General features: G+C 40.6%; 1 protein-coding gene across 4 annotated transcripts in view; it reads left to right on the plus strand.

The window, feature by feature from the left end:
• Nucleotides 1-27,297, plus strand: part of Egfr (epidermal growth factor receptor) — a 192,827-nt gene that overhangs the window by 141,931 nt on the left and 23,599 nt on the right. For 3 of the 4 annotated variants that reach the window (XM_047560761.1, XM_047560762.1, XM_047560763.1), the window contains exons 12-20: nt 2,141-2,340; nt 3,324-3,456; nt 5,213-5,303; nt 7,126-7,283; nt 12,921-12,959; nt 16,113-16,254; nt 17,438-17,560; nt 18,319-18,417; nt 22,990-23,175. In XM_047560761.1, coding sequence (XP_047416717.1) covers nt 2,141-2,340; nt 3,324-3,456; nt 5,213-5,303; nt 7,126-7,283; nt 12,921-12,959; nt 16,113-16,254; nt 17,438-17,560; nt 18,319-18,417; nt 22,990-23,175 — 1,171 coding nt within the window. Of the gene's footprint in view, nt 1-2,140; nt 2,341-3,323; nt 3,457-5,212; nt 5,304-7,125; nt 7,284-12,920; nt 12,960-13,809; nt 13,976-16,112; nt 16,255-17,437; nt 17,561-18,318; nt 18,418-22,989; nt 23,176-27,297 lie in introns of those variants that run through there. The other variant, XM_047560764.1, reaches the window with a different exon arrangement.

A 27,297-nucleotide genomic window follows, 5' to 3' on the forward strand; every position in this document is an offset into this window, starting at 1 on the left:
GAAGAGAGATTTGGAAATCTTTAGCTTACATCTACCTTGGAAATGGTCTGGTTATGAGAAGTGTTTCCCATAATTGACCTTTAAAAGGACTACATAATACTGTGCAATATTAAAGAAAAATCAGAATACCAGACACATAAAATATACATTGCTTTCCATAAAGTCTGTTGACCAAACACTTCTCATACTAATAAACATGCAGCTAAGCCAGGTGTAGTGGCACATACCTATAATCCCAATGACTTGGGAAGCTGAGAAAGGAGGATTACAAGTTTAACCTGGGAAACTTAACAAAGCCCTGTCTCAAATTTTAAAAAAAACAATGAAAAGGGTTGGGGTTATGGCTCAGTACTAGAATACCCTTGTGTTGCATTACTAGTTATTATTATACCACAGTAATAAATACATAAATAAAACCAAATAATTATGCAGCTATTATTGCTTCCCTGAAAGACCCTTTGCTCTGAATTCTCAGGAATGCCTTCTTTGCCATGGTTCATACAAAGATGAGATATTTAGAGCAATGGTTTAGATAACTACAATATACCACTTCTGATATCTTTAGGCATTTAAGCAAGATGAAGGCTGTGTATTTTTTCACATTAAGGGAAAAATCCAGTAATATCCAGTGCTTTCTGCCACAAGGTTACCATGAGTTCCAGAATATTACTCCCCAAAACTCCCAGGTCTGTCCTGCAGGGAAGACCCCAATCTGGCCCCTGGTATCTTGGCAGGGAGAAAATTCCTACTTTTCTCCTGCACAGGGCCTTCCTGGTTTCTCTGGAACCAGGTTGTAGGAAAACAGGAGAAGGAAGGGAGAAAAGATGGGGAGGAGAAGAACAGTAGGGAGAGAAGGAGCTGCCAAATTATACTTTACACCTTTGCCACTTAACACCATAATTATAAGACTCTTCACTCAGTCTTGTCTCAACTGGCCTCTTCCCCATCCTTTTGTCCAGTGAGCTTCCTACAAGTGCAGATTTTTCCCCTGTGGTTTCCAGCCAATCACAAACAGCAATCCAAGCTTCCCCTGAGGGGTGCAAGGTCTTCTGTGCTCCAACTCATCCACCCTCCCTGTACCATCCCCCAGTCCTCCCACCTGCTCCTTTATGTGCAGCAGCCCATGACTCTCAACACCCAGCCCAGGTAGTTTGGAACTTCTTCCCTTTCATTTCAGTATCTTTCATCCAGTCAACTGATGCACACATATTGAACACTTTAGAGAGTCCTAGTTGTAGAGTAAAATATCAGGGTCCTGCTTTCCAGGTCACAACCTCAGACATCATGGCTTCAGGGAAGCTTCCCTTTGCAGGGCTATTTAGATGCCCCATGCTTCTGCCGTGGATTTTACACTTGCTGCATTCATCTCTCTAGGCTCAAATACTCTGCTTATATGAGTTATTTCACCTCTAGATATAGGGGTCCTTGAAAGTAGAAAACACATATTTAATCTACCTAAAATTTAGCACATGGTACCACAAATGTTTGTTCAGTAAATATATGACTGGGTAACTGGTAGGTGGTTAGATTGATGGAGAGACAGACAAATCTATAGCCTTTAAAGTACCTTTGGGTTTTTCAGAGGCTAAAACATGTTTTCAATTTCCAAGAAAAATTAAAGTGTAGTAAATAAAGTGTCATGAAGGCATTTATTCAGTCTCCCTCCAAGTCTGTTTCTGAGGTTAAAGATACTAAAGGAATGAGGAAATGGTTTGTCCTTGGAAAGGCTTAAAAACACTTCCCCCTGAGTACCGTGGCACACACCTGTAATCCCAGCAGCTCAGGAGGTGGAGGCAGGAGGATCACAAGTTCATACCCAACCTCAGCAACTTAGCAAGTCCCTGAGCAACTTTAGCAAGACCCTGACTCAAAATAAAACATTTTTTTTTAAATAAAAGGGCTGGGGAAGTGGCTCATTAGTTAAGTACCCCTGGGTTTAATCCCTGGTACCAAAAAAAAAAAAAAAACCACTTAACCGCTTACAGTTTCCAAAATTATAATGTATACCTTTCAGAATATAACTTACAATCATTGGAAGATGGTAGTAGATGTAAGTGGTCCAGAACAACAAAATTAAGTTTTTAGTGGTATGTTGTTTACATCATTGTTCACAAGGTTATTCTTCTTTTCCCCAATTTAGCGGTCAGTTTTCTCTAGCAGTTGTTGGCTTGAACATAACATCCTTGGGATTACGCTCCCTGAAGGAGATAAGTGATGGAGATGTGATAATTTCAGGAAACCGAAATTTGTGCTATGCAAACACAATAAACTGGAAAAAACTATTTGGAACTTCCAGTCAGAAAACCAAAATTATAAACAACAGAGGTGAAAAAAACTGCAGTAAGTGATCCATTTTCATTTCATTTGTGCAAATAGTTTCTGGGGGCCAGTTATTTTTAGGTGGAATATAGAAGAACCATTCCCAAACATTTGTATTAATTTTTTCATTCCTTAAGAAGCAAATGAAAATCTATATATTCCAAATTGTGAAGATACCATGTGAAATTCACCAGAATTATCTCCAGATCATTCTCATTTCATAGAATGTTTTCATTCTTATGAATATTCATATTTTTCATATTTTCATATTTTTAGACTACCAACTATTTGCAATTTAAATAATTAAATTTAGTAATAGTTATATTATGCTTTAGTTGTAGGTTACTCCCTACTCATTTCAGCCTCTGATGACTATAGCTAGGCATGCACACATGCATGAACAGACATGCACATATACATACACATGTACACAGGAATGGGATGACATTTCACACTAACATTTTCTATCCTGATTTTAGCTTCATAAGTCAGCTTTTGAAGCTGGCAAGTACACCCAGCTTTGTGGTAAGACCTGACCATAGGCAGAAGCAGATCTAAGTTCCAGTGCTGGTCTGACCCACCTGGGTTTTGAGAACTTGGCCAGTTTACTTAGTTTTTTAGACTTTGACTTTTTTTATCTATAAAATGGTGATGATAGCTATTCCTATAACACAGTTGCTAATGAAAGAATTAAATGAAATTCAGCACTAGAAGCTCTGGGCATGATAACTAGCACATAGCATTTGACTGTAACCTTCCCTGCTATTTCTGTGTGTTGTGGCATTTGTCATCAAACTACCACCAGGGTCTGGTCTAGGGTACCCTGGGCACCCGCAGGGAGGATGGAGTCTGCAGATGGCCTTGGTGCCTACTCCTTCCAGTAGCCCCCAGCTGGTCTGTCTGGTCTGTGCAGAGCACGTGGCCCCCTTCTAAAAGGTGTTGTATCTTCTGCTCCCTCTGGTCCCTATTCTATAACTGACTCCTGTGACTCACTGTCTCCTCAGAGGACACAGGCCACATCTGTAATCCCTTGTGCTCATCCGAGGGCTGCTGGGGCCCTGAACCCAGAGACTGCGTCTCCTGCCAAAATGTCAGCCGAGGCAAGGAATGTGTGGAAAAGTGCAACATTCTAGAGGGGTGAGATACTGTTCTTTCATTCCCCTTGTCTTGATCAAAAGTAAGTCACAGGGTTGTTGTTCTAGATTTATGATTATTCAGATTGATTCTCTTTTTTTCTTTTCCCTTTGTTGCTGTTTTTACCTTTTTAACTCGTTTGCCTCTGTTGATTTTTTGCTGAACTGTTCGTCATGATATGAAGTAAGCAACGTTTTTTGATTATTAACTTAGTTCAGTCCAATAATTTATAGAATTTCTTTTCCTGGAAATAGTGTACATTTTTCTAAGTTGTGCAATGTTCCCAAGGCAAATAGAACAGTTACAATTTGTTCCAGTGACCAAAAGAATAGTCATTGATCCTTTCTTTATAGTGTAATCTTCCTGGTGTGTCCAAATCTATTAATGCAAATCATATTTCCTGGTCGATTTTTGTTTTATGTGCCCCCATATACACTGAACATTGAACAGTAGAAGTAACTTTAAATATAACAAGGGACCAGGAAGGAAATAATTGTATAATGTTTGTTGAATTTCACTACAATCAATACAAAGATACTCTGAGAATCTCAAGATTGATATAAGCCTTTGAATGACCAGCAATAATGACTAAAATAAATTAATTGGAAAGTGAAATTGAAAGATAGATAAGCAGAGGCAATTCTTTTAAAAATTTAAAGAGAAAGGGAAAATTCGATGGAGAAGGGCCATAGGAATTACAGGTGGGCTGTAGGAAATCTTCCTTCCTGTTTCACTATCAGGCATGGACCACACCTTGGATCCTAAAATACTTAGAGGCAGGATGGGAAGATCAAGTTCAATCTGGAGGAATTCTTTAGCTGCTAGGCTTAGAATGATTTGCATAACTGATAGAACTCTTTCAAGTAAGGAATTGGTGCAATCCTTACGGCCTCAAATAGACTCTCATGTGTACAATTTTCAAGTCTCTTTTAAGAGACAAGGTAACTAAAATAACCATATCCAGTGACCCATGTCTTTCTATTAGTGTGGAGAATCCTGGTGTTCAGCAGCACCCTTTGCAAGACTGGCTCCTTAGCGGCGGTTTGACCCAGAAATGAGGCTCAGAAAATCACTCTGTGTCATAGTTTAAATGATGCCATTTGTCTAAAGGAGGACCCATGACATATATTGTTGGGTGCAAACACTCCTTGTTCTCTGCTTGGAGTGAAGATTTAGAGTTAGTTTCCAGGGAGATTTCAGTCTTCATAGCAGCTGTCATACTATTTGTCTTTTTAATCAAGCATCAGCTTCTTGCTTTTATCTACAAATCTTGAGGAAGGTTGAAAATATTACAAGCAAAATTTTTCACACCTGTCTTCAACATTTGCCATTTTGAGTAAGAGCCACTGAGTTGGCTTCCCCTCCTTCCTTCACCTACAGTAACCTTTTCTATCCAGATTAATTTACATATCCATGGAACTGTTATGAGAGGGAGGGGCCTCATTAAATACTTTTTTTCTTTTTCTTTTTGGCTTGCTAACCTTGTATAACAGAAATTAGGCTTATAGAAAAACACAGGGAAGTTTTTTTTTATTGTAAATGAAGCTTGCGTGTTTATGTTTTGGAGAAAAGATGACCAAGGATTTGATTAATACAGTTAGTATAAGGTATTACAGTATAGTCTCTGAGTCCCAACTCTTTGACCTTTACCTGAAACTTTTCTGCATTTCTGGGAGCAGGGATTGTGTCACCTAACCACCTGCATCTGGAAGAGCCTCTCAGGGGATGACATCATCAGTTTCCTTTTTCCTTCTCTCAGGGAGCCCAGGGAGTTTGTGGAGAATTCTGAGTGCATCCAGTGCCATCCAGAATGCCTGCCCCAGATCATGAACATAACCTGCACAGGCCGGGTAAGGAGTCCCTCTACTATTATCCACTCTCACTTCACAGAAAAAGCCTTCACAGGAGCAGAAACAGTGGTAACTTGGATTTCCTTAGCTGGGAGGACAGCCTCCAAGCCCTTCTTCCAGAGAAGAGGTGGGCAAGATCTTCAAGCTGTAACAGTGAGGCTGTGTGTGAGTGAAGTTATCTCACACCTGTGACAACCTTCACCTTTCCACTTCAGCACCCCAAGCACATTTAACCATGACCATTCCTTCACCAGAGCTCAGGAAAGCTGTGGTGGACTTTGGTTTATTCTTAGCCACTTTTCACATTTTTTTTTTTTTTAACTGGGGACTGAACCCAGGGTTGCTCTACCACTGAGCTATACACCCTGCCCTTTTTACTTACTTTTTTAAATTTGGGGATAGGATCTCACTAAGTTGCCCAGGCTGACTTCAAACTTGCGATCCTCCTACCTCCCAAGTCACTGGAATACAGGTGCACGCCACCATGCTGGGCTACTTTTCACCATTTCTGACATCTCTTTTTCATTTTAAGCAAATATCATCAAATTCTTGTTTAACATTCAGTTTAAATAAGTTGAAGAATTTTAAAAGAAACTTGTAGCAAAACATTTTAAAACTTGCAGTTTTTAATCTACGTGTTCAATAACAATCTTGTTAAGCACACAAGTGAGACTTCAGGTCTCTCTAATACCAAATATCCTGATGTTGTTAATTCTTGATATTTTGTATATACAGAGCTCTATTTGGATTTGCGCTTCAGCAGCCACATCTAAAACTACTAATTGAAAATATTTTTCAGAAGTTGTCGCTACATCAGGCAGAGGATAATAGGACTATGTTAGATAGAGATCTAGGCTGTCAACATGATTGGTTATAAAGTAAACCATTGGTTGATAGGTTTACATGGTGCTGAGTTAAATTTTCATCATTATAATAGAATACTTGGTGATATTGACTTAGTCTTCCGGCTGTTCTGGGTCTAATTACACTCAGCCTTTGAAAAGACAAAACTGAGACATTAGAGAGCAAAGCCCAGAGGAAAACCCTTCCCTCATCTCAGTCCAGCTGCCTTATGAAGTGTGAGGCACCCAACACAAGCAGGCTCAGTACTTTCGTTTCTGGGAGTTTTGAAAGAGCATTCCAAGTTTCACAGACAGGATCAAATGAAGGGTGTTACACATCCATTCTTCAGTCAGCACTTCTGCCTTTTGTCCCTGGAGAAACAATGATGTAGGTTTTCTTAAATTTGCCTCAATAAATCTGGCTTCTCTTAGTGCTTCCTTTTAACTTAAAATGTAACGTATGAGAAAGACTATCTAACCAGTAAGGATATAAATGTATATGTGGTAGCACATACCTGTAGTCCCAGCTTATTCAGGAGTCTGAGGCAGGAGGAGCACTGGGGCCTAGGAGTTCAAAACCAGCCTGAACCACACAGCAAGCCTTGTGAGGGAAGGAAAGGGGAGGAGAACTGGGTAGGAAGGCCCTTGGTTCTCTCCCCGACACCCCAAAAATAAACAAACACGTACAACAATCAAGTTGGATTTGACAAGGAAAGATGCCTACGATGGGTCAAGCAAAACCAACAAAGTATATAGTTTATTTTATGTCTCTGTATGTTACATGCATTTGAAGTCAGAAAACTTTAAACTTCACACTATGTTCATATCCAACAAGAGCATTCACAGAAATTGTTTTATATTTTAGGAATTTCTATATATCATTTAGCTTTCTTGTATCACACTAAATATCTTTAAGTAAAAAGTTTTTCCCATTTAGAAAGAGAAAGAAACATAGATATTTTTTCTGTGCTTTGGTGCAGGGACCAGACAACTGCATAAAGTGTGCCCACTACATCGATGGCCCCCACTGTGTCAAGACCTGCCCAGCTGGAATCATGGGAGAAAACAACACCCTGGTCTGGAAATATGCAGATGCCAGCCGTGTCTGCCACCTGTGCCACCCAAACTGCACTTATGGGTGAGTGGGGCTCTAATACCTATAGCAGAATGTAGGAACAGAAAATGTTTCCTAACTTGCAAATTCACATGTTGAAAATGCCTCCCAAATTTCTTGGCCATGGATCATAGAGGTTTCTATCTGAGTCCATTACATAGGTATTTGTCCTCGTTTTCATGTTAGCAGCAATGGCATGTTGAAGGTAGGTCTTGATACTGTAGGAATAGCTCTCTCTCAGGATGTTGGTCATATCAGGCCTCTGTTCCACAGGGCCGCCTGTCCAAACAAGAGGCACTAAGTGATAGGTGGAAAGAGAGTCAGGTTCTCAACAGCTGCCACTTCTGCCTCTCTCCAGGTTACTAGGGTCCTGCGGGCATTTATTTTTATGGTGTTTTGCAATTACATTGTCTGGAATGTTGCTTAAAAGTATGATGTTATAACTTGTTGATTATTAAGCTGTTATGGTGTGAGTTAAAACTATTTTGACTCCAATTATCAGTATTTTGGTTGTATGTATCTTGCTTAATGGAATAATAAATTTGGCAATCAAACTGAACTACACCTGGCAATCAAAGAGAAGTTGAGTTTCCATATATACTATTTCATGGTTTCCTGTATTTCCTAAAATTGTAAATCTTGTTTGGAACTATTCCTCTTTATTTCTCTAGATCCATCCAATATTAGTTATGTGCCCTTAGGTAGGTGTCTTAGATTCTCTGTACCTCTCTTTATCTGTAAGTTAGAATAATAACACAACATACCTCACAGAAAATTCTGTGATTGTGAGTTAATTCGTCTAATGTACTTAATACAGTGTCTGGAACACAGTGAGCACTCAATCAATGAATAACAGATTCAGTGATGGTGGTGGTGATGAAGTGGTAGTAACTATGTTCATGACAGTAGCAAGGATGGTGATTGTGATTGAGACAATTAGGATGAGTAGTCAGTTTTCCAGGATCACAATCATATCATTTCCCCCAAATGATATTTTAATCTCTTTTTCAAAAATTTCAGATTGTAGGGCTGGGGATGTTAACTCAGTAGTCAAGTGCTTGCCTAGCATGTGAGGCCCTGGGTTCAATCCCCAGCACTGCTAAATAAGTAAATAAATAAAAATTTCATATTTGTTACATGAACCAGAACTTCCAGAGTAATATCTGATGCCATGAAGGTGAACATCAGAGTTTTACATTTGACAGTGATGAGAATGGTTGTAGTGTCTCGGTATTAAGAACAATATCCAGTTAGTTTGAGATACTAATTATCTTGTTAAGGAAATAGTTATCTATACTATTTTTAAAAATAGTGAAGTACTATGGAATGGACTTTGAATTTGCCAAATACCTCTTTGCTAGCAATTTAATATTTTTTATATATTGTCCCTTTTGCCATATTAACATGCTGGTTGTGGTGGCCAGTTTTTAAACTAAAGACCCCAGATAGTCAAAGCCATCATGAGCAAAAAGAGCAATATTGGAGGCATCACAATACCTGATTTCCAAAGATGTCGAGAACCATAGAAATAAAAAAAAAAAAAAGCAAAGTATTGGCATAAAAACAGACATGTAAACCTATGGAAAAGAACAGAGGATCCAGAAATAAACCCACGCATCTACAGCCATGTTATTCTTGACAAGTTGCCGAAAACCTATGTTGGAGAAAAGAAAGCCTCTTTAACAAATGGTGCCGGGAAAACTGGGAATCTACAAGTAGGAGATTGAAAACAGATCCCTACCTCTCACTCTGTACAAAAATCAACTCAAAATGGATCACAGCCCTTAATGTGAGGTCTAAAACTTTGAAACTGCTAGAAGAAAGCAGAGTGGCAACACTTCAGCATGTAGATACAGGCAAAGAGGAAATAAAAGCAAGAATTAACAAATGGGATTAAATCAGATCAGAAGGCTTCTGCTCAGCAAAGAAAGCAATTAATAGAAGTAAGAGACAGTCTATGGAATGGGAAAAATATTTGCCAGCTATTCATCTGACAGAGTATTAATGTCCGGAATATATAATGAACTCTAAAATTTATCAATGAGAGCACAAGTAATCCAATCAACTAACTGGCAAATGATCTGAACAGACACTTTTCAAAAGTAGTACAAATGGCCAATAAACATATGAAAAGCTCAACATCTTTAGCCATCAGAGAAATTCAAATCAAGACTACATGAAGATTCCATCTCACACTAGTTATAGCAGTTATTATTAAAAAAATTAAAAATAACAAACACCATTAATGATGTGGAGAAAAAGGAACCCTGATACACTGTTAGTGGGAATATAAACAGTAGAGCTGTTATGGAAAACAGTATGGAGGTTCCTCAAAAAAACAAAAATAAAACTACCATACAGCTACCATATAGTTATACCACTCCTGGATATATACCAGAAAAAAATAAAGTCAGCATACTGAAAAGATACCTGACACCAGGTCTACTGTAGCACTATTCATACTTGCCAGGATTTGCAATCAACCTTGGTGCACTTCAGCAGATAAATGAATACAGAAAGGGTGATTGATACACACACACACACACACACACACACACACACACACACAATGGAATATTATTTGGCCCCATAAAAGAACAAAACGATGTCATTTGCAGGAAAATGGACAGAACTGAAAACCATGTGTTAAGCAAAATAAGCCAAACACAGAAAAACATCACATTTTCTCTCATATGTGGAAATTTAAAAATATAACAAAACAGAAACAGAAAAGACAATATCTATTTTTAAGTGGGACCTAAAAGTAGACGAAGGACTGTTAGTGAAGGGGAAGGGGGAACTCAGGAGAAGTAAGGAGAGGGGAGGGCAAAAGAGTATAGAAGGGAGAGTGGATATGATCAAAATATGGTATATGAAAGTATAGAAATCTTACAGTGAAACCCATTAATCTGAAAAATTAATGTTAATATTTATAATTTTAAAATTTTTAAAAATTATGCTTTGCTGGTTTTTTACAATCTATTTTTATAAGCAATTTGGAGCATATTCTGTACAACAGAATTATGTTAGTGTATTATGTGGATAAAAAGGAACCCTTATGCACTATTAGTGTATTAGTGCATATTAAATAAATGTTTATCTTTTTCCTTTATTCTTTGTTTCAGAAATTAATGCATATATATGTCTCTGTCTATGAATATGTATTGTTGGCCTTAGGAGGGAGCCCAGAAAGTCTTCAGGAGTTGAAGTTTTCAGTACATTTATCTAGAGGAGTAAATAGCTTTCCAGATGTAGAAAAATTGAATTTAGTCAAAAAAATTTTAAATATTAGCAGTCATTTGTTTTAATATTTTATTCCTGATTCCTATGTTGTTCCTGATTCTTAGCCTTTTTGTTGGGGGAAGGACATATAATTTTATGTAATCATATTACTGACAGTATTTTCTCTCAAAGTCAGTAATAGCATAGATATTACATGATAGAAATAGATTTAACTTTTAAAATATGGAGAAATGTTGATGAGGGTAAAGGGAAATAAGGAAACCTTTCTTTTCCTGAGTATTCATGATGTGCATAGCATTATCGGTACAGTGTTTCTCTTAGTTCTCAGAGAGGGGCATTGCTTTGCCCATATTTATGAGGAAAGAAGTATTTAATGGGGCTCAGTATTCATCTAGACTCATGATCTCTCACCATAGCATAGGACGCCAACTGATCCCAAGAACCACACCCTTGCAGCCATGATAGGTGTGTCCACCCAGTGGCATGGGTAGGAATACTGGAAGAATATCTATTTTTAAATGGGACCACATTTTCATACCAAGTGGCAAGGGGAAAATTTCTTTGAAATTGTTATCCTCGTAAATTAAATTAGATAATGTGAACTTTTGCCTGCTTTTAAATCACATCTAACAAAAGGTAAACTATAATGTAATTATATGTAAATTCCTTACAAGAAAAGAATAGATTGACTGGAGGACAGAGAATAATTTTTCTGACAGAATGAAATGATAACCTGATCTGGTCTCTTTGACTTCATATCAGGAATCAAAAGGCAAGAAAGGACATCTCCACCTTTCCCAAAGGGCTCCTAATCTTGTGTCACTCAAATCTTCTCTCTTGTAGCACCTGTCATGACTGTCTTTGTCAATCATCTCTTCAAATTTAAACTGGCCTGTCTTTCCTTCTGAACTTGTTGGTTATAACTTCCTGTTAGCAAGCTCTGTGATTTTCCAATAGCACCTTCAGAGGCTGCATAAGACCCTGCATCTTGTCCAAACTGCAATTTCAATCTGCCCTCACTTAGCATAATGTTCCCACTGCATCACATTTGACAATTAAGCAGCCACTGAATGACACTGGGGTGGGCAAAGGAGGGTGGGGCATATTTTGAATAAGGCCTGATTTTATCAATGGCCAGTTCATTAGAGAATGTTTTCTACTTTGACTATCTTAGTGTTACCAGGAAGTAATAAGATGGAAATAAGGAGGCTTCCCTGTGTATTTCACTGCCTGAAGACACTTTCGTGTGTTTCATTTCTAGTTGAAGTCTCAAAGGTGTGGCAGAAACAAGACTGTTGTACCTGACACTGAGGAAAGGTGGAAGAGCCCCAACCATTAAAACCAAGAAGAGTAGGGTGTAGAAATCAGAGCCAGTTACTGACACATAGGGAAAATGGATAGAAGGTGTTTAGAACTAAGAGATATCGTTCACCCATGGAGTGCATATTTATCATATCCAAGGCTGTGGGTTCCATCCTTAACACAGAAAGTAAGAGAGAAAGGAGAGGAAAGGATGGGAAGGAGGAAAAAAGATTTTAGGGCCAGATGATAGTGTCAAACAAGAGTCTCCCTCATCCTCTTCACATATTTTAACCACAGTGTGGTAATCAAATAGCGATGTAATCTGTTCCACTAGAATGGGACCCCAGCTACTCAGGAGTAACCTGTAAGACAATCCTGTGTGTTCTGTGTAGAGAAATGATTCAAATGAATGGTATGGATGGGGCCAGTTCCTGCCTCTGGCTTTCTGAGTCTGTGATCTCACAGCCGTCTTCCTGCCTCTGAGACTCATTCCTTGGCTCCTTTGTCCCTCCACCATTGCTTTCTGCCACTCCTTCATGCAGGCTACCAGGTTCCCATCGTGCCACTTATCCAGTGTGTCCCTTAATTTATCAGGGCTCTTCCTTTTCCCTCATACTGTCTGTAACCCGATTCCCATCTCAGGAGCAGCCTCTTCTCCACTGTTTGATGATTATTCAAAGTGCAGTTTTCCTGCGAGTCCAGCAGAGACCCCACACTGCCCCCTATTCCTGCATGACTATGGCCCCAGTGTCTGTGTCTCATCTTGGCTCCCTGTCCTCCTCTATCTTAACATCCACAGCCAGCTATGCGATAGCTGGATCTGTGTCCGAAGTGGACCATATGTGAAAATATTCCAGTAATGACCTGGCTGCCTTGTTCAGTTCCCTGTCACAGAGCCGACACTCATAAATATCTTCTGCATGGATGAACAAATGAATTAATACATATTAAATAAATTAGTAACCCCAACCCCAACATTAAGATGCAAGGTAATGATTTGGAGTAGTTTGCTACACATTTGCCTTATGGTTTCATTAAAAAAAAAAAAATCTCCACAAAACAAATGCCAAAGAAGTAGAATGATAAAAATGTGTATTTCTCCTTCATTTCCTATAGATGTGCTGGACCAGGGCTTGCAGGCTGTGCCACAAATGGGTAAGTATCAGTTTGGGGTCCATGGACCTTATCAAATAATACCAGTCATTTCTGATTGTCCTGCATTTCTGATTGTCCTGTATCATTGTCAGTTTCTTAAATCTTCCCTGGGCCAGCCCAGGGTCCCCGGCAGAAACTGCTCTGCTGATTCCACCTTCCTGCCCCATATTGACTTTGTTCTTCAGGGGAGGGGATGCGGGAAGTATGGGTCCAGGGCCTCCTCCACAGGAACTGGTGCCCATAGCTCAGTCACCTCTTTATTCACACCTGACTGTGGCTTCAGCCGCTACACCATTTTTCCTTAGTCTTACTATCTCCTAGCTTTTGCTCTTTTTTTTCTCACCAAATCAATACTATCACAAACCTGTGTTTAAATGACTTTTCTATTAGATGACAAAGATCCAGCTTGGAGGGAATTTCCTTTCAACATTTTTATTTTCCAAACACGTTGTCCAGCACTGGCAAATGGACTTCCTTTAACGTTTCAATTCTGATCAGTTTGCCATCATTGCTTGATGCACTAAGAAAAGCAAAATTGCAAATTCCTGTTCAGACTTATTTGGAAAGAGTGGTATCATCAATCGTCTAGTGAAGAGTTGGGGAATCATGCACAAAATGTCTTTTTGCCATTTCTGAGACAACACTAGCCAAACTCCCAGGTAATGGATGCCATTCTGGTTATGTTGACAAAATCCCTCCTCTTACTGAACCTGTAACAGTGTCCACTTTACCCTTTGAAGATAGCACTTCTGCTTATTTTAAAATGGATATGTTTTTCTTTTCCTCTTCTATCTCTCCCCTTCTCTAACCTGGGGACAGGGAACTAGAATACCTCATCTGTTCTCCACAGGAAAGAGATGTCACCAGAAGAACTTGGAAGTGACTATCTCCCAAATTAACCAGTGAATTGCAATACAGCATCTGGGCCACACCTGGGTCCCCCTGTCAGGGCACACCTGGAACATAGCCTTTGAAGAGCCCTGATGGGCAGAACCACAGTCTCTGGGACTGGAGTCCCCTGTGTTTCTCCTTTGCTAGCAAAGCAATAAAAATTCTTTTTCCTGTTTCTCAAAACCATGTCCTCATTATTAAATTGACATGAATTGGCATCGGGGACAAGGACCGAGCTTTCGGTAACAAACCTTTTTCAACTTCAGCCTACTGTTCTGCCCAAGAACTGATGGTTGTAGCTGATCCTTCCTGCTATCAGGTGAAACATTGAAGAGACACAAGGCAATTTTTGAGACATAGATCTCCTACAAGGACATTCAGCAAAACTTTTCAATCACTACTCTACAATCGCAGTGATCTAGCAATGAGTAAAAGCAAAAGTAACCAAATGGGGACAGACCTCATGGAGCAGCTGTGCTTTTATTAAGCAGCAGAGGGGCACATTTTCAGGAGAGAAAATGGTGACAGGCTACCACAAGGGTTTGAGTTTTGTAGGGTTCAGCAGAGCCAGGTCATGGGATGAGTTGGTTTAGCAGGCTCATTAAGGGTGAGACAGGAGGACAGGTAGGGAAGTTCCCTGGAGCCTGTGGTACTTGAGTGAGCCAGTTCAGTCAGGTATGAGTTACTTTTGTGTTCTCCCCATTTTCCCTTCCTGCCTTCCCTCCAGCTGAGGCCTGAGCTTCTAAATGATGAAAGTTCCAATTTACCAGACATCTTCCTATACACACATGGCAGGAAGGCAAGTAGGGGAATAGCTGTAGATAGCAGCAGTGCCCTAGGGTTTATTCTCTATATCCTCCAGTGAGATTTTCCATGACCACCCCACCTTGAAACTAGTCAGTTCCATTCTTCGTAATTTTACATCTGTGTGGGTGTGTGGTACTGGGGATTGAATCCAAGAACACTCTACCACTGAGCTGCAACCCACAACCCTTTTTACTTTTTATTTGGAGACAGGATCTTGCTGAGTTGACCAGTGTGACCTCAAACTTGTGATCCTCCTGCCTCAGCCTCCTGAGTAGCTTGGATTACAGGCATGTGCCATTGCACCCAGCAATATTTAGTCTTTTAAATTTTTTTCTGTTCTCAATCACTTGCTCTTACTACTGTGGTTCCCCCATGGAACTCATACTCTGGAACAAATTATTCCTTATATCTTCCAGTGTTCTCTTTAATATAGTAAAAACTCATTAATTCAAACTTTATTAGTTTGGGATTTGGAATGTAAAGCAGGAGATGACTTTTGCCCTCTCTAAAAAGAAAAGTGTTGTGAACTATAATCTTTGTGAATTCAGTTGACCCACTTAAAAGAAATGTGCAAGGACTTTGGCATCTTTTTAATGTACAAATGATGCTGCTAATTAATCTTTGCTATTCATTAAAATCTCTACCCCAAAATAAGAATCAATTTGCCAGGAACTCAATTAGAATAGACATATTAGAATAATAACTTTCACCCCAGCAATACACACACACACACACACCACAGGGAATAATTGTTTGGTAAAGACTCCAAATGCAGTTACTTATATTACTAATTCATATGGTCCTCCCTCCAATGAGCTGAAAAACCTGACTTCTGATTTTTTTTCCTCTCTCTGAAATTAGCATGTCCTTGGTAAGACACTAGAATTAATGCACTCCTGGGGTGTGAGGCTACATGACAATACTCACTGTAACAATGATGCTTTTTTGTTGTTGTTGTTTAAATTCTATCACTTTACAACCTTCAGTAGGCATAATCATAGAGCAGTTCACACAGCTGTGGAACCCATCTTGAAACCCAAGGTCCCCCTTAGAGATCTTATTGTTCCTGTAAGTTTCTTTCACCAAGCCTGGCCAGGAGACAGTATCTTCACTTCATATAAATATATATACAAAATCATATAAAAAGCATTATTAGAGTTTGAAACATTTTTGAATCATGTATTTTCTTAATCAGTAGATGAAAAAAATCATTACCACATGGATCAGTCCAGACCTCAGTCTACAAAGCGAAAAATGAGGGACTAGGCTGAGAGGAGAGAAGCTGAGCATGTTGGAAATACTGTCCTAAGAATCAGTCAGGTGTCTTTTCTCCCTTTAGAAACTACACAGTATCCCACTTTCTGAGAAAATATTAAGTGACAAAAGTGTAGGAAGTGTGAAAATTGTCAATGTTTGTCAGACCTCAACCTTTATTGTCCCTTCTTCTCATTCCAGACCCAAGATCCCATCCATTGCTACTGGGATTGTGGGTGGCCTCTTCTTGCTGGTGATGGTGGGCCTTGGGATCGGCCTTTTCATGAGAAGGCGCCACATTGTCCGGAAGCGCACGCTGCGTCGATTGCTGCAGGAGAGAGAGGTGAGTACAAGGCCATGACTCCCTTAGGGCCAGAAGCACCATTAGGAGCCAATAGTGCTTCAGAGAGAAAAGAGAATCTTCCTTTGAGAACTTCTAACTTGCAATTTTGTATTTTGGTTGTTGTTTTAGTCAGTTTTCCATCACTATAACAAATACCTGAGATAACCAACTTATAAAGAAAGAGGTTTATTTTGATTCGTATTTGTGGAGTTTCCAGTCTATGATCGTTTGGCCCACTTGTATGGGGCCTATGATAGCACATTATGGTAGAAGCATGTGGCAGAATAAAATCCCTCACCTCATGTCAGGAAGTGAAAAAGAGATAGAAAAAAGAGACCAGGGTCCCACTGTCTCCTTCTTCTAATACACACCCCCAGTGTATTAGAAGATGGAAGCCTCCATCTTCTAAAAGTTCCACCACTTCCCAATAGTACCATGAGCCAGAAACCAAGCCTTCAACAAAAAATAGCAAATATATAATTACATTACTGTGAATTATTTGTTATAATGGAAGAACAAGAAAAAAAATCTTAGTTCTACTCAGTTACATTTTGGCACCTCCAGAAAATGAAATGTAAATGTTTCTAGGTTAAGTCCTATAAAATGCTTATAACGCTGAGTAGAAACCCAAGATGCAGCACCTGTGTGTATACATAGGAGGAGGTTTGGCCAGACATAGCTCCAAAGATTTTTCGGCTTTGAAAGATGTTACTCTGGAAAAGGCCATCATCCACACCCGTGGCTGCTCCTTTTTGAACTCTGTTTGATATTGGTGTGATCCTTCACACAACCTTTAGTTGGCATCTGTGTTCAGCACTGTGGTAGAAGCCTTTGCCCCTCATAAGCATAATGGTGTTCTGTCTCGGGGCCCCACAAGTGACAAAAATGACCACCATATATAAATTTTCCTCACCAGTTTTTCAGTTTAGCTCATTGGCATGAAAACAGAAATAGAAATTGCATTTGTGGAATGCAGATATATCAGAGAGGCTCTGTTCCTACCATGTTCTATCAAGTTCTTTAAAGAAAGTGTCCATTTGTCCTTGTGAACAACCATGGTGAGTGCTGTGTACTAAAAGGTGACCACATGTTTTTGGCCACCAGCTGCTCATGGGCTGGCACCCATGTTGCTGTCAGTGGGGTGCCTTGAACTGGCATCTTAGATCTCCCTTCTCTTTCACAGCTTGTGGAGCCTCTGACGCCGAGTGGAGAAGCCCCCAACCAAGCTCTCCTAAGGATCTTAAAGGAAACAGAATTCAAAAAGATCAAAGTTCTGGGCTCAGGAGCATTTGGCACTGTGTATAAGGTAACAGCCCTGGAGACAAGTAGCCACTGGGGTTCATCTTGTCCTGAGTCCGTGACAAGTCTTCAATGTGTCACTGATTTTCATCACCTCTCCTCTTTGCTTGACTGAGGGCTTGGGAAATTCCAGTGTATTTTCCAAAGTTATTAAGAGGAAATCTTTTATAGCCACAACAAATAAGTGGTCCTTTGAGGCCAAAAGCATTGTTAAAGATGTCATTGACTGATTGTGGCTCAGTGGTAGAGCACTTGCCCAGCATGTGTGAGGCACTGAGTTAGATTCTCAGCACCACATACAAATAAATAAATAAAGATTTATTTATTAACAACTAATAAATTTTTTTTAAAAAAAGAAGTCATTGACCTTTCAAAGGGAGTGTGGCACAGGCAGAAGACTGTAGCAGGTGAATACAGAAGGGAGGCTGCCTGTTATTGCATTAAGCATCGAAATAAAGCCCTGGTCAGAACAGGTTCTTCCTAAAATGCTTCATTTCAGATCCTATTTTCTTAAAGTGTGGTTTTCATTAGGCTTAGACTCAGCCTCTCAGAATTCTGGACTAAGTGATCCACACTGACTTCACAACTGACCCAAGCAGGTTTTTTACTCTGATTCATGGACCTGATAGCTAAAGAGCAGCTTAGATGTCACAGTGGGCCTTGCAGTGCAGAGCTGTGGCTAATAAAGTCCATCCAGCACACAAGGCAATATATTGCATGTTGTGATAATCGCTAATTAATGTCTTCCCTTTCTCTTGATCTCAGGGACTCTGGATTCCAGAAGGTGAGAAAGTTAAAATTCCTGTAGCCATCAAAGAATTAAGAGAAGCAACATCTCCAAAGGCCAATAAAGAAATTCTTGACGTAAGTATTTGCTTTCTTCTCTAGTTGTCCACAGGATGGACATCAGAAGTTGCCTTTCTGGTGTCTGACATCAGGGTGCTCTATTCTAAGTGTTTACTTTTTGTATCTTTTTCCCTCTAGCTATAGTGGGTCTGTTTCCCTCCTCTTATGGAAAAGAGTCTTCCATTCTATTATCCAGAGAATGGAATCACAATTCATAGGAGTCTCAAGAACTTGTTGACATTAGTTTCTTTACATACATTACCACAGTAAATGCCCATAATGAGCCTGTGACATAGGTATTATGTTCACTATTTTTGGATAAAAAAATGGAGGCATAAAGAAAATTGCCCAGCTTCCTATAACTGGGGTGGAGTGAAACTCTTTATTATTTCTGACTCTGAAACTCATGTTCAGTTTGCTCTTCCAAAGTATCTTATCTTTGAAATGACTTTTACTGAAGATTCCTAAGATTCACAATATAAACCCCACTCTATAAACTCTTGACCACACTCTGTGCTTTCTCCCAAAATAATTTCAGTGTTATTCTTCAATGCCTAATGATTGTTAATGATTGAGCTAACCTTTGGAATGTTCCACAAGATTATCTTTATTTTTTACCTCTGTTAAACTTCCTTCACCTTCTCTGGACCCTCCCTAGCCCTTAATGGGGCTGTACCTTGCAAGGAAGAGGCTAGCTGAAAGGGTTAGGATTAGGTTTAGGAAAGAGCCCTCCTCTTCAGTATTGGCCTGGGCTTGCTGTGAGGTATTGGAAATATCTGCTCTTGTCCTGAGACAGAGCAACTGAAAGCGGAGACAGAGGGGGCCTAGCCAGTAGGTTTGGAAAACAGAGTCAAAGAAAAGGAAAAACAGTTATTTGCCTATTGCATCAGAAATTTAGACAATTTAGTAATCTTACAGCCAAGGACAAAAGCCAGGTAGTATTATTCCTCTCTTCTTTAATCCACAGATCTATAATAAGCGAGGCAAACATAAGCCTTTCAAAAATATGTTTAGATATGATACATTTTCCAGTGGCAATACCCTTTACCCTTTAATTTTCTCTGGGTAGCCTTCTCTCCTTTTATTTTAGTGATGAAACCCCACATCAGTACACTCCTAAATGAAAGATGATATATTAATATGATGTAATAGAAAATCTTATATGTTGATGACATACTTATCAAGCAAAATTATCTTTCCTTTTAATGATTTACAAATCAGTGTCGAGTCTTGTTAATGTAATGTCAAGTCCTGTTAACTGCAAAAAGTAATAAGTAGACAAGGATTTGTGAACTCTTTTCACTTACAACCTCTACCCACTCACCTATACTGTTAAAAAGAGAACTGGGTTTTTTTTTTTTGCCAAATTTGCATCCTTAATTAATTTTCTACTCATTTGAGATATTCTAATAAACTACACAGAACATGCATTTCAACAGTATTTATAAGGTAGGATAAGGACAGCTTGAAAGTATTCTAAACACTAGCTATGCTTTGGAAAGGATGTAATTTTCACTGAAAAGTCTCTCCCTTCTCCCAGGACCTTTTAATTGAAGGAAATCTGTGCTTCTGTGGTTGGAGATAGGGTAGAAGAGGGATAAAGGAAAGGTTTAAAAATTAAGTGCACCTGACATCTGAAGGTCTTATATTTGCCTCATGCTCATTCTCTTGCCTGGTCTCCTCTTCTCCCTCCATTATTTTTCTTTCCTTTCCCCCACTTTATTTCTTCATTCTCCTCCTCTTTGGTCTTCCCCTGAAATATCAGATGTTATGACTGTGGCACTGGATGATAAACTTGAGGCATTTCTCATTTGCTCAATCTCTTGGGCACTCACAAATCTTTCTGGCAGTGTAGGGTTATGTGTGGGTACTGGAGAGCACCCTGCGGAAAGCAGGGAACGTTGAAGGAGGTGGTTTCTGCTAAAGGAAACAAAGTCAGTGATGTTAAGGCCAATTTCAACAGTGTGCTCAATAGCACATTAATTCTGTGACAGGACAACCCGCGGGCCAAGTATTTTTTATTTTTAAATATTGGCTGTACTCATACATGGTTCCAAAGACCCAGTACTCTGGTCCACCACATGTCCCAGCCACCGTTTTACATGGCTTTCAGTGACTTACTTAACTGTTAAAAGTTTTTAAAATGTTGGGGGGTGGGCACCTACTCTTCACTCATAAGACTAGATAGACATGGGCCTCTTCTTAAGGAGTTTAGAATCTAGTGGAATTCTTTTCCCTATTCATAACATCAAAGAGTTCAAAAATGAAGGCGAGCGAGGTGTAGTAGTGCACATCTGAAATCCCAATGGCTAGGGAGGCTGAGGCAGAAGGATCACAAGTTCAAAGCCAGCCTCAGCAACTTAGGGACGCTCTGAGAAACATAGTGAGACCCTGTCTTAAAGTAAAAAATAAGAAGGGCTGGGGATGTGACTCAGGGGTTAAGCACCCCTGAGTTCAATCTGTGCTACCAAAAAACAGAGAGAGAGAAGAAGAAAAAAATGAAGGAGATAGGCAGCAAGGGAAGGACCCAGGAATTATTGCCAGCAATTAGAACAAGCATAATAGATTTTCAAGGTCACCAAAACCTCAGGGACAGCCCTGCAGTGGGACTTGGACAGCAGCCATCAGGGTCTCCAAGCATGAGCTCTGCCTGCCTGGGCAGCTTGTGCAGAGATTGTTGTGGAATACCAAGCATACTTGGTGTAGGTCATGGTGCACCTTCACGGATTCCAAGATAAACAGTGAAGAACAAAGCTCACTTTAACTTCTGCGCACGCTGAGCAGGGCACACGACAACAGTGTTCCCCATTGTGCCCTGGGGAGGGGGGCAGGAAGTGACGACTCAGCTCTGTTGGTCTGTCAGGTTTAAGGAGGACCAAGGACCTGGCAGGTCTCCAGTCTCTGTGTGGCCTGACACCCACGCCCCCTGCTCTGTTCCCAATTTCTGGTTCCAGATCAGCCCCTTGACAGCCCACAGCAGATGGGCTGCTCAGAGTGCTCCACTTTGTAGATTTTTCTTCCCCTTAAAATGAATACAACATGTACCCAAATCTCAACCAGATCTTGAGAAAATAGGAACCTCCAGCGGATTTCTTTGGTGTTATGGTTGTACAGCTTCCCAGACTCAGGGGAGAGATGTGATTTGTTCTTTTATGGCAGTCCCATGGCTTATTAATTTTTCCATAGACTTTTCAGTTTAAATTTAGGGTAGGCAATGGAAAAGGAATGAAAAACAGATTTATATATGGGTTTCACGTGTGTATGCACACACACACGTGCCACCTAAAGCTTTCAGGCAGCCCATTAAACAGAGCACCTGAAAGACACCATCAGTCTCCTCCACTTGCAGAGACCCTAGGAGCACCTAGTGCTATACATGTGCTGAGCGGGTGGAGCACGGAGGGAGGCCTACTGGCCCAAGGGGTTAGGAAACCCAGATGTGGGCCCAGTCCTGACACTAAGAAGTACAGCCTTAGGCTGGCCATCTCCCCAGGCCTCAGTTTCTTCTGATAATACTCACCTCAGATACAGTGCACTTGCTGTCCGCATTCAATTCTCTGATTTTTGAAAGCACTTTTTCAAGATGAAGAGATGTTTTCAATGACCCCAGAGTCCACAGGTATTACATATCTACTCTGCTCTTGAATGTTGTAATAATTTTATAATAGAAAGGATGTATATCCTGCTTGAAAATAATGCTTATAATAGAAAAATACTTATCCTGCTTGAAACAATCAAGAAAGCATCTCCTGAGGCTGGGGCTGTAGCTCAGTGGTAGAATGCTTGCCTCGCACATTTGAGGCACGGGGTTCGATCCTTAGCACCACATAAAAAAAGAAAGAAAGAAAGAGATTGTGTCCATCTACAACTAAAAAAAATACTAAAACAAACAAACAACAACAACAAAAAAAAACGCATCTCCTATATGTTAGGGGGTGGAATTTGAGGCAACAAATAAGGAAACATTTGCTGACATGATCTAGTATTGGGAGTGCCAGTACCCTAAGCACATGCTGGGCATGAGAATGGAGTCCATCTCTTGAAGAACTTGGTGGGGGAAGGACAGGTTTCAAATCACAGAGATAAGTACAGATTAGGATGTATGCTCCAAAGCAGTGGCTCTGCTGCTTCACCAAGAATCCCCTAAGGGCTTGTTCAGACAAATGGCATCTCACCCCTAGGCCTGAGGGGACCTGTAAGAGTTTGCCTCTTGCAAGTTCTCAGGCAATGCTGAGACTGCTTCCCTGAAGAAAAACCAGCAAGATGTCAGGGGAGTTTATAATGGGGAATCAGCGAGGCTGCTGAAAAGAGTTGGTCAGGAGGGCTTTGAGGACAGAGGCTCTCCTGTAGAAGAGGTCTGAAGGGAGAGCAGGCAGCAAGAATGGTGAGGACCCAGGGTAGGGGTCAAGGCAAGAAAAGTGCCGTGATCAGATTTGTGTTTAAATACATATATAGGAGCTGTGGATATGTAGCTCAGTGGAGGGAACCATGCTCATGCTTTTTTTACCTGGAAAAAGGGGTCCCCGAACCTCTTCCTTTAGTCACTGTTGGGGAGCCTTTCTGATGCCATCCTCTCTCTTTCCCTTACAGGAAGCCTACGTGATGGCCAGCGTGGACAATCCTCATGTGTGCCGCCTCCTGGGTATCTGCCTGACCTCCACTGTCCAGCTTATCACACAGCTCATGCCTTTCGGTTGCCTCCTGGACTATGTCCGAGAGCACAAGGACAACATTGGATCCCAGTACCTACTCAACTGGTGTGTGCAGATTGCAAAGGTAAATGAAGAAGGAACCCTGACCACCAGAGAGCATGTAGAGCAGGCATCTTCCTTTGTGAAAAGGAGGGCGAATATTTCCATCAAACAAGCTGTCTCAACTTTCTGCACACTGCTCTCATCTTCCAGGATGATAATCTTTAGTAAAAAATACCCAGCAAGTGGGGAAATAAGGATACTGAAAAAGGAGGCATTTGGTCTGCCATCCAGGGATAACTGAACCAAGAGGATATGTGCCTATGTGAACACTGGCCGGCTTTTCTTTATCTTAGATTAAATTTAATGGATTGGCTTGTGCACTGAGTCAGCGCCAGTCCCATCTGCATGTTGGAAATCTAGTCCTTCACACATGAACAGTTTTCTCTGTTGGGTGCTCAATATGTTTGGTGTCCTTGTTCTTCTTTTTCTGGAGCTCTTTTTGGTGAACACTGTGGTGCTTTGTAGTACATGAGTGTGGCTTTCCCCATTCAGGACTTGATAGCAAGGTAAGTAAACCAGGCTGAGGCCGGAAGGAAGACTTGGGAGACTGGTGTGTCCTTGTGGGCAGGGTTACGGTTATGGCACAAGGCCTGATATACAAGTTTGAGGAGACTGGTGGAAGATAACAGGTGCTCCTGCTTTGTGGCATGGGCTCCTAAAGTGTCCTTCTTTATTGACACACTTGCTGCAGAGCCAGGGAGAAGATGAAAGAATACACAGTGGGAACATGGCCCCACCTGCGTGCTGAGGACAGGCACAGAGCAGTGAGCCAGGTATTGAGCTCTTCATAGCTCACCGAAGGACTCCTAATTTCATCTCAAATTCTCTCATCTCAATCTCTGTCCTACATCAGTTACTGGCATCCAAAGTGCTAAATCCTATTTTTTATGGTAATAGACGTACATTTTGAATTTAAATAATTTGTGGGCAGGCCCTGTCCCTGAATATATGACATCCCCCTAACCCCCACAGACAGCAGGGCAGGGTGTTGAGGGAAGTGTCAGGGACCCCTGGGCAGGGAGCCAGTGCAGGGAGCCAGGCTTGAGCCAGTTCTCATTGCACCCCTGGTCAGTGGTAGCAGTTGTTCCTGCCAGCTTACTTATGAGAACTCCCTGAACTTGTCTCACCCAACCCTAGGCAGTCGTAAAAGGTAACACAAAACAAACAAAAGCACATTCTGGGCACACCTTTACTGACAGCTATCCATAATACCACAGGACTGGTTCTTGTTGGGAGCCATGGCATAGGGTGAGACTGGGTCCCTCCTGGAATTGAGGCTCTGGGCTGTGCTGGAGAAGTGGAAGGCCACCTCCCAGGATAGCCAGACAGCAGCACATTCTTCTTTGCTGTGGGGTAGTGATTCTCAGCCCCAGCCCCAGCAGGCTCCCAGCATGCCAGGAAGTGGTAAGCACTTACTCCTCTCTGACCAAGATCACTGAGTGTTTTTGCCATTGTCATTGTCAAAGTCACAGAGGAGTTTTATCATCATTATTAGATAATAGTCCAAGAACAGGGTTGCTGTGATTTCTTGTAATTGTGAAATGCTCGATAGTTCTGTGTTATTGTATTAGCTTGTTGGGGGTGTCATGACAGATTACCACCCATTTGGTGACTGATCACAACAGAAACTTAACTCTCTTATAGTTCTGGAAGCCATAAGTCCAAGATCAAGTTGTCTGAAGGTCCCCAATCCCCCAGTGGTGGTAGGGAGGCTCCCTCCTTGCCAGCCCCAGTTTGATCCCTCTGGCCTTCCTTGATTTCCTGAAGTGGCAACATCACGTCAGTCCCTGCCTCTGTCTTCACATGGCCTTCTTTCCTATGTCTCTATGGCCAAATACTCCTCTTCTTTCTCATAGATATAAGTCATTGAACTTGAAAATTCTATGAGAGAATATCTTAAATAGTCTCAAAAACATAAGTATGTGAGGTAATGGCTTTATTAATCAGCTTGATTTAATCATATCACATATCAAAACATAATTTTGTACCCCAAAACATATATTAAAAAGATTTTTTTTGGGGTGCTGGGGATCGAACCCAGGGCCTTGCGCTTGCATGGCAAGCACTCTACCAACTGAGCTATCTCCCCAGTCCCTTAAAAAGATATTAATCATTGGATTTAGAGACCACCCTAAATCTGGGATGATTTCATCTTAACATCTTTAGATTTCAGAAACCTATGTCCAAATAAGATCACATTCTGTGGTTTAGGATAGACCTGAAATTTGAGGAGGGGGCATTATTCAACCCACTACAGTAGCTGATCTGGGGAAGGAGGTGATTAACCCAAAGTAGGTTTCACTGGGAATAGAATTATTTCTGTGCTCACTCCCGAACCCAGAAATTCTTTCTTAAGCTTTCCTCACTGATTACCTAAGGTGGGAAATTGAAACTTTCGAGCTCCTTTCCCAGGCAATCTCTATTACCTTGTTTTATATTCTTCTTAGCACAGAGGTTGTATGGGAAGATCTGGTTTATTTTAAGTTTGTGCCCAGCTGCTCCAACTGTGAGGTGATCCCTGGCTATGTCTCCTAGCCTGGGCAGGGCCAACAGAACCCTGCACCCATGGGGCCAGCTCCTCCTGAATGATTCCTAATGCCCATGTCACCAGGGTGTGCCAGAAAGTTTAGCATAAATTCTTTAATTACCTCACATGAATTCCCACCTCTATGAAGTGACTCTTCATAGAGCTGAAGGTGTGGCTTAGTGGAGGAACACTTGCTTGCCTAGCATGTGCAAGGCCCTGGGTTCTATCTCCAGTACTGGGGGTTGGGTGTACTCTTCATGTGATGGAGAAATGACCCTATCATCAGTGTGAATTGCTGATGTCATCCTTTTACCTTAAAGGGAAGACAGTCTCAGTAAGTTTTCCAACTACAGAATAGGACTGAAAATTTTAGTGGACTCTAAATTCAAATTTTAGCATTCATGAACCATGTGAGCCAGGCAAATTGCTTAGTCTTTTTGCATCCAGTCCCTTTGGCTATGAAATGGTATTCTGCCACCTCTTTATCTGGGTAGAAGGATGAGAACAGAGAATCTCTGCGAGTCACCTGCCACAGGTATGGATACATATTTGGTATGCACTAAATGTTCCTTTCCTCCTTCTCTTTCCCCTTAACTAAAATAGGTTGGGGTAGTGATTATATGCTAACCTAAAATGTTGTCTTACTCTAGATCCACATCTACTTGTATTTCATTTCAGAGCAACATCTTCTGCTCTCCATCTTTATTGTTCATGAACTTTCCCCTCCCTTCTCTGCAATCTTACTTTTGCATCTGCCTGACCACCAATGTTTGTAGAAATGAAAGTTTATTCCACTCCTAAAATCAGACTCTGCAAGCATGATGAGAAACATACTAATCCAACTGTGTCTATGGAGAGGTGTGGGTCCCATTCAAGCATGGGTTACCAAGGATCTTGAACTTGGGTTTCTAGGGTCTCAAAGTTTCCTGAGATAGTTTTCTATATAATATTACTCAGAGTTTCCACCTGATATTTAAAGCCACTATTGTACTTTGCTTAGCTTTATCTTGATTTGAAATCCTACCCTGTTTTAGTCAGTTAGTTCTTCATGTGTGAAAGATTATTTTTAATTCACAAGGGAAACCTTATTCTGCCATATTTGAATATCCAGCATGGTCAAATATCTATCCCTTGAGAGAAAGGAAAGGAATTGTTTCCCAAATTATAAAGATTTGCTTTTGGATAACAATTTATCTGAGTCTTAAACAGTTTTTGTTTCTACAAGTGTTAAGTAAAAACTACCCAGAAATACTTAGTGGCTGACCAGAAACTAAACTCCTGACATTTTCAAAGTGGGATTTATTGATTTTTAAATGTGCTGTGTTGATTCACAAAAGCATGGACTATTTTGGTGAGTTTTCTAAATATTGATGGGAGAGCTGACAAGTTCATTGTCCTGACTAAACTGCTAAAAGAGGATAATTAAATCCGCTGGGAAAACAGGAAAAAGACAAAAACAGAATTGGTGGAGGGAAAGAAATCAGATTAGGGTTGGTAGACTGTAAGAGAGTCACCCCCTTGCCACATGTAGTAAAAATGGATTCCATTCTCCACCAAAAGAAAAAAAAAAGATCAGTCTCAAAAGCATGTGGAGATGTCACCTGCTTATCAATCAGA

The sequence above is a fragment of the Sciurus carolinensis genome, chromosome 8 (genome assembly GCF_902686445.1).
Source record: "Sciurus carolinensis chromosome 8, mSciCar1.2, whole genome shotgun sequence".
Classification (NCBI taxonomy): Eukaryota; Metazoa; Chordata; class Mammalia; order Rodentia; family Sciuridae; genus Sciurus; species Sciurus carolinensis.